Raw genomic sequence first — 8,054 nt, 5'->3', positions numbered from 1 at the left:
ATGCATTTTCTCAGTTTGAACATTTGATGTGTCATCTATGTTGTATTCTGAATAAAATATTGAAATTTGAAACTTCCACATCATTGCATTCTGTTTTTATTCACATTTTGTACAGTGTCCCAACTTTTTTGGAATCAGGTTTGTAAAATGCTGTCTGACACCACATGTAACATTAAATAATTTATAATTAATAAAAACACCTGTCAGTATGATGCAATACAATTCAACAACACAAAGTACAGCCTCCAAAATGATGAAACAGTTTCAGCAAAAACTTTTCCTTCATGAAAGGAGAATTTATTGCAGGTTTGATTTATTGGACTATATTTATTGGCTCTAGGTGTATCTAATAAAGTGACAACTGTGCAGCAAAAACAAAACAATAAATGGAGCAAACAGAAGTGTAACTTTCTTTGCAGGGGGTTTGCATATGGGAAATCATACACACTAAAAAATACTATTTTTATTACTAAAAATTATTTTCCAGCCAACAACACTGAGGATATGCAAAATTAGTCAATAACAAAATGTGACAGACTGAAAAGTAAGAACGAAAAGGGTAATTAGCAAAAGCCAGCCTCAATAAATCGAACAAACATGGTCGATTCCTCTATGTTCAGTATTTATGTAGCCTATGGTTGTGCGCGTGTGAGAGAGTCTAATGAACCACGAGATGGCGCTAGACAGCCTTGTGAAAACCTGCTGTAATGTGGTGTAGGCCTGCATGTAGACGGATGTGTGCACAGTGTGATGTAGCCTCCTGCTCGACTCATAAACTTTTACAAACCAAACCTTATTTCATCTTCTCAGGACCAAAACTGGTGACGCATGATGACACAACCCGGACGCCATGATGTCCTACTGATGTTATAGACTAGACTGCCTATACTACGTAACACATGATGAGAGATTCTTAAATTAAAGCCTTTACGTTTTGGAGGGGGGAAATATCTCTACACATTTTAAATGGATCACGAAACATCCTTATGTCCTAAATTGTCTCGGAAAAATTAAGTAGTGGTCCCAATTCTGGCGGTCACGTTTTAAGAGTAAAACGCCTAACGAGCACACACCTGTGACCGTACTGAAATATTAATGCGCCAACCGGAAATCACCATTCAGCCACTGCTGGGGGACTATATTTCTGGGCGGAAGCGTCATAATTAAATAAATAACTGCTACAAAATTGCTATAACAGCTAGAATTTTACTTGGTTAGGTTATTTTGTTTTCTGTATTATAAATCTGATGTTTGACAGAATAAGAAAAAAAATTATTAAATTGTAACAAACTTTTCTTTTTCTCTTAAGAAGCAACAGAAAAATCCTCAGGTGCTACGCCAGCAGCTCTTTACTCCTTTTTATTGAAATATTCAAAAATATTTAGTGTCAGTAGTCTTAATACAACTGAAAGAGAAAGCTAGGACATGTAAGGGTGATGTTTTGGTTGAAAAGAAGCTGTAGCTGTGCCTTTAGGTATTTTACATGGGCTTAAATGTTGGTGTAGCCTTTTTGTTTAAATAGTGAGTCTCAAAGTGTATTTAACTTATATAGCCCACACTTAAAGCCACAAGACAGAAGGTCATTTTATTCAGCTGACCTTTGCTTGTTGTGCTTAAATTTATTTTTATTTCCTAGAAAGAATGTTTACCTCTTCCATTTGTATAGAACACTGAGTCTCACAGCATCTGGAATAAAGAGCTATATGTTCTTGTTCCTAGTCTTCTTATGTCAAAGAAGAAACTAACTAGACAGAAAGAATCTCACCTGCAAAAACTTTGTCTGTCTGTCTGTCTGTCTGTCTGTCTAATCTGGGTGGTAATATCTTCCTAATTTCACAGCCAAAACAAAACCGTTATGTGAAGGATAAACCATCAAGGCCCTTTTCTCTCACTGTGGGATGCAGAGTTGTTGCAGGTGATTGTCTGCTGTGAACCGATGGATGGCGCTATATCGGGTTTTGTTTCTTTTCTTTTTTGTATCAGCTCCTTGTCACTGATCGGGGGCCAGTTTACTGGTACGTCTCTATGAGAACACAAGACCGAGTGAGTGACGAGCAGATGTCAGATCAGTTCTGAAGGTTTGGAATTGCTGAAGTTAATGATTTATGGGTAACATTAAGTTACAGGACGAAGACCTTCTGTGTGACTCTTCATCTTTGATTGGAGGAAATTGCTTGTGCGAAACTTGCAAGGAAAAAAAGCAGAAGAGCTCTATTTTTTTTTTATCATGGATTTGAAAAGTTGAATACTGCCTGGGTGGGGGATGTGGAGTAGCCTGTGAATCTTTATCAAGAGAGGTGGGGGAAGGCTGGCAGCTTGATGGGGGAGGCCGTGGGTGCCGCATGGTTTGAAGAGCAATGATTAAGCTCTGAGACATGCAGGAGACTGCATGGGGTTTAATTTGACCAAAAGCGCATCATTGTCTAGAATTTTGGATAAGCTTGAAAAACGAGCCTTTTCTGCGGCTGAATGCTCTCACTAAGGCTTTATTTTAAATTGCACATGTTTAAGACATGCAGCGACGTGGCATCTGAGCTCAAACCTATGCCTTTTGTGACATATTGGAAGCTGAAATGAAAGACTTGCCAAATGGATCATTTTGTAGATGATTTTCCAGATCTGTGCCACTCGACTCCAGCAATCTGTTGGTTCACCGTGACACACATTTAAACAAATCTGCCTGTCCCTCACGCTCCTGCAGCTTGTGTTACAGTGCTACTATAAAATATTCATCCATGGAAAATCTCTTTGATTCCAGTCGGTCACTGAACTTAATGCGCCATGCAGGTTAAAGCCAGTCTAAAGATGTAATTCAGACTAGAGCGTCCTCAAGCTTGGAGTCCAGCAGGCTTAATTCTACCTTCCTACACATTTGGACTATCAAAGGGACACCGGGGTCTGCTGGTTGTGCCATCTAATTCAATCACGAAAGAAGGAGGATGTCGGCTCCCTCTCCAACAGGTGAGTCGCTTTAAAAATACACTTCACTTTCATTTTCTTCAACTTAAACGTGCCTAAATATCAATACAAAGCGGTATTTAGTTGCAGTGAGCTCACCTCTGTGACGCTACAGGACCTGCTTTTCACTGGCGTTTAATGACCGGCTTTTAACATGACATGGTTCGGTTCCTTTATCAAACACGTTCAATAAAGTTATGGAGTTAAAAATGCGCGCACATGCCCAAGTGAAGCCCACACTTTAGGAAAACGCCACTCAGGCTAGATATCAAAATTAAATAAGCAATTTATTTTAAAAAAAGAAGAAACTGAAACCAATCATGTTATCAATCGGTGCAAAATCGCAGACGCTCATCTTAAACTCGTTATGAACGTGAACTAATTTTAAGGAAATCCGTCTTTCATTGGGTCAGAAGCCATAGGCTACCTTTGGTCATCAACAAATGGTGGAAAACTATATTTTTTTTTAAGGGTATAATTAAGCCAAGGAGAAGCAGAAGATGGCATGCTGACCTACCAAATCCCACCTGGAAAATAAGGCGAGGAATTGGAGAGTGTAAGCGGATATTTGGTTCCATTGTGCGCAGAGTTTGGCGCACCGGCTGCAGCAGCGCTCCTTCTCCAACCGCCCCCTCTCTCTGACGTCACCGATATTTCATTCAGATATTTTCACCCTATTTACTCCTGATGGAGGAGACTTTGTCGGACGGAACAACAGCCAAGACGTCGAGATGTACCCACAAGAGGTTCTTTTTGCAATTTTTCTGGTTCTCACCCACTTAAAACTGAGTAGAAAATTCATCTGCTGGAATCAAGAATTGGTAAAAGATATGTATATATGTAGCTTGTAGCCCGCATGCTCCTGAAAATGTGTCGGATTGAAAGGTTCTTGTAGAAACATTTACTGCGCTCACACAAATATTGAATTAAGTATGTTTTTAAATGAACGATTCAATATTGGTTTTGTTAAATGGAGCGAGAAAAGGAAGGAAGTGCCTTACAAGCTTTTGGGTTACTTTGGAGTCAGGTATGACGCACATGCTGTTGTGCTTTTGTGAGATTGTGTGCAATTTTTTTTTTCGTTGATTCAAAATATTCCTTAACGAAATCTGTGGCTATGTTAAAGGAAGAACTTATAAAAATGCAAAAAAATAAATTATTTTACAGATGTATAGACAGGAAGCACCAAGATTGTGAATTAAAACTCTGTATTTTGACCTCTGGTTAGAATTTGAAGAATATATTTTTTTAATTAAGAGACTCTCACCTCGTACTCGTAAAGCACTTCATCTGTCCATGCATATAGTCTCTGATAAATGACTGAGAGCTGGTGACCTGCTTTGCCAACTCTTGTTTACACTTCCCTGTTAAGAATATAAAAAGTGAAGGATTGGTGGCTGGAATGCATGAAGTAAACATAACCTCCTCACTAAAAAAGAAAAGAGAAGAGAGAGATGAACTCAGTGAACCCTTTGAACTGCAATGACAGCAATGCAGAGTAAAGTCAAATTTCCTCTGGGAGCCTATAGGGTGAGGAGTGGGGGGATGGGTGGGGTTAGCTGGGGTGAGGCCATCTACAGTCTGCTCAGAAAAGTTGGTACTGGAACAGCTCAGGAATCTGCTTTTGTTCCTGGGGTTAAATGCCTTTAAATATGTATTTTGGTCAAGATGACAAACTACATAAAGATCAGACTGACTTCATTTGGCATCAGGCTCTGAGAGTGAAGACCTGTGAAGGTGGAGTTGGTTTTACACTCAGGACTGTTATGTGATCACACTATCAATCAAATCTATGGTATAGTATCTATGACTACAAGCAAACCATCATCTGCATTATTTTAATATTTTATCTTTTCCTTGAGGGGAGGAAAGTAAAAAGTCCACGTGCAGGGTGGCCCGGGGTCCTTCTTGATGCTGCTGTACACAGGTTTGATGCTACTGAACGTGAAAGCACCAGAGTCAGTGACTAAGTGTAGAATATTACCTTTCTATCCCTGAATAAGCCTTATATATGTTATAGTTTATATATGTAGGTGTTTTCATTAAACCAAATGTGTCTTTTAAATAATGTTTTATGAATAGCAAACGTGCCTCTCATGCAGGCAAAACTAACATCAAATGTGACCAGAAATGTATTCACAACTAAACATAAAGGTATTTTATACTTAGCCCAAAATAGCCACTTAAGAGAATTTACTATTATTATTAAAGTTAGTCAGGATGAAGTTATCAAAATAACTTCATCAACACATAGGCTACGTCCTCAAAAAAAGAAAAGCAGAAAAAGATGCTTGTGAATTTGTAATGAGTATGTAACAGCATAAAGGCAAATAAAATGACTGGTTGGTGGTGATTTTAAGGAAACTGGAGTAAAATAAGTAATTTTATCTTTTAAATAAGTCATTAATATGAATTCCTTATAGTGTGACTTCAAGTTGGTGTTGATTAGAAAACCATATTGATGTAAAGAAAATAGGACGTTTTCCCATAAAATGTTCTGTTTTCATACAGCTAGCATCAGTTTGAGATGTTTCTTCTGCATTTCACAGATGAAGAAAAATGTTTTAAACATTTGAAAAGGTGTTAGCTTTGAGTTCAGGTGTCTTTAAACCTCCCTTGATCTCTGATTTCTGTTGTTTCAGGCACATCCACAGCCACCTATATCTAGATTATTTCTTCTCATTAGCTTGCAGTCGTGTCTGTGAGCTGCCCTGTATCAGAAGGGTCCTGTCAGGATGTGAGTGAGTGGATAACATCTGACACCGGTATCCAACCCGGTGACCCAAGCAGTCATTCTTGTGGCCACTGTGGTGGCCTCCTCTGCACGCATCTTCAAAAACAGGCCTTAGCGAGGGGGCTGGGGTGGATGGAGTGGGGGTAGGGGTAGAACTCGTGAATTCCGGAGGGTGGGCTCTGTAGCTCTTGTGGGTGGAGATGGAGGTGGAGGGCTGGCTGTTGTTTCATTTCACCAACATGTTTTTCCACTTTCCTTAAACCCTGGAGTAACCCCCTGAGAAACGTCCCACTGGGGAAGATGGGAGATGGGATGGGAAGCTTCTCGATGAATGTACTGGTTTTCAGGCTTGTTGTTATTGATCTGCTGTGTGGTCTTGCTCATGGTTAGACTTCTCTAGAGTGCTTCCGTACTGGTGGACACCCAATAAGCAGTAGTTGCCATCTGACTTTACATACATCTTTACATCAGTGAAGTCATAAGTATCAAACTGACAAAAGTTATGTCTCGTGAAGAATAACTACTTCAATTTTATTCTTTTTTTTTTTATTATTATTTTTATAGACTTACCTTAAAGCAATCTGGTCCACACTCACAGGAAAAAATGTTTTTCACAAGTTCTCCCTTTTAACGCATCAGAGGAACAAGCACAGCCTGTCTCGGTGTGCAGGGTCTCTCCTTTAATTTAATTTAGCATTTTGAACATCAGCAGCAGCTACTAGGCAAAAAGTCAGAGGATTGATTTTCTAATAACAAGTAACGATCATAGGACTTGAACACATCACTGTTCAGGTTTGTTTTTCTGGGTTTTTCAGTCACATTCCAAAGCTGTGAGTTCAGCTTCTCTTCTGCTGCTCAGTATGATGCTGGGAGGTGCTGGTTGTACCGTATGTTAAGAACATGAGCTCAAAAACAACATGACCATGCATGGAAAACAAACAAAAAAAATTACTATCACTGTGTTTTTTTTTAATTTGGTATAGTTTACAAGTTATTCTTGGTTTCAAGTAAAGGGAATTGAGGTCTGGTCTGTCAGAGTGTTTGACTGCATCTGTAACAAAGAGATGGGCTTGTTCAGCTGAAATGTGTCATCCTTTAAAAAGCTGGATGATTTTTTTTATAGATGTAGTGTGAGGCTGGAGTTTAAGAAGGAAATGTTTTACTTGCATTGTGAATTTAATTTATATCTAATGTAAAAAAAAAAAAAAAGTGACAGATCTTCCAAAGTTTTATTTTGGTGCACTAAGTGTGTGAGAAGATACTTGAACATACAAGGGTGGAAAATCATTAGAAACACCAGAGCTGTAAACATTTTGTGGCAGAGGACTAAGCTCTTTGTTTGCAGTGGAATGTACTGAGTAAGAAGTTTTGTTTATGTCTGACAAATGTGTCACCAGTGCAGAAGCATTTTTGGCATCAGTGTGAGTCCATGTGGGCTGGAAGCCGGACTAGCTAACTACATAACATCTGGATGAATATCCTTATGTTTTCACATCTTTGTTCCAGTTCAGTGAAGCACAAAATATGATGCACATAGCTCAGTGTACATGTATATGCATAAACCTCTAACAATGGGCCCAGTAGATTCCCTATGATTTGCCTTTTTTGATTGTTTGATTCATTTTTCATGGTTTTGTTTTTTTTTCCTGTTACAAAACACGCAATCAGTTCATATAGTTAATTTAAATGTAACTCAATTCCATGTAAACTAATCTCTTTACTCCGTATTACACCAGCCCCTTGTGATGCAGTAGTCTAGGCTGTTTATTAATACAAAAACACAGTATAGGCAGTACATTGCATTATACTGTATGTTATGTAAGACTGATCCATAGTATCACAGTCGATGTAGTTTATATTTGATAGGGTGAATGTTCCTGATGGTTGCGAGTCCCGTTCTCCTTTCCCCTGGAATCGCAGGGCAGAAATTAGCAGTAAGAAAGCATGTAATTGACAAAGTCACGTGTTCTCACTACGGGAACGGGCACAGCCAGCTCGAGAGCGAATGAGAGTGAAGGAGAGAGAGAGAGAAGGGAGAGCGAGATCAGTACAGAGGTGGTGAGAGCGAGGAAGGGATCGAAGGGAAGACACAGAGACATGACAAAAATATCAAAAGGCAGAAAGCACGCCGTACCATGCGAGCTAAATTGGTGACCGATGGGATCGAGGATGTTGGATTAATGGTGACTACCGCAGCCCGTTTTCGCAGAGGAAGCTTCTCTATTGCAACTTGGGCGCAGAGGGTCCGCGGGGAAACATGGCCGAAGGTTATTCTGCAATTATTTTCTATTTCTGCGCTTAGTTTGTCTCCCTATCTGCTAGCGTGAGGAGGGGGGGGGGGGGGTAAGGGAAGACGGTGTTG

General features: G+C 39.5%; 1 protein-coding gene across 2 annotated transcripts in view; it reads left to right on the top strand.

The window, feature by feature from the left end:
- The first annotated feature begins 2,450 nt into the window (after positions 1-2,450).
- Positions 2,451-8,054, top strand: part of lin28b (lin-28 homolog B (C. elegans)) — a 19,758-nt gene continuing 14,154 nt past the window's right edge. Inside the window, exon 1 of one of the 2 annotated variants that reach the window (XM_020588527.1) lies at positions 2,451-2,961. In XM_020588527.1, coding sequence (XP_020444183.1) covers positions 2,940-2,961 — 22 coding nt within the window. In that variant the 5' untranslated portion in view covers positions 2,451-2,939. Of the gene's footprint in view, positions 2,962-7,719; positions 7,960-8,054 lie in introns of those variants that run through there. The other variant, XM_020588532.1, reaches the window with a different exon arrangement.

Source organism: Monopterus albus, unplaced genomic scaffold (genome assembly GCF_001952655.1).
Source record: "Monopterus albus unplaced genomic scaffold, M_albus_1.0 scaffold9.1, whole genome shotgun sequence".
In the NCBI taxonomy this organism is placed as follows: Eukaryota; Metazoa; Chordata; class Actinopteri; order Synbranchiformes; family Synbranchidae; genus Monopterus; species Monopterus albus.
This window is presented reverse-complemented; position numbering and strand designations above follow the sequence as displayed.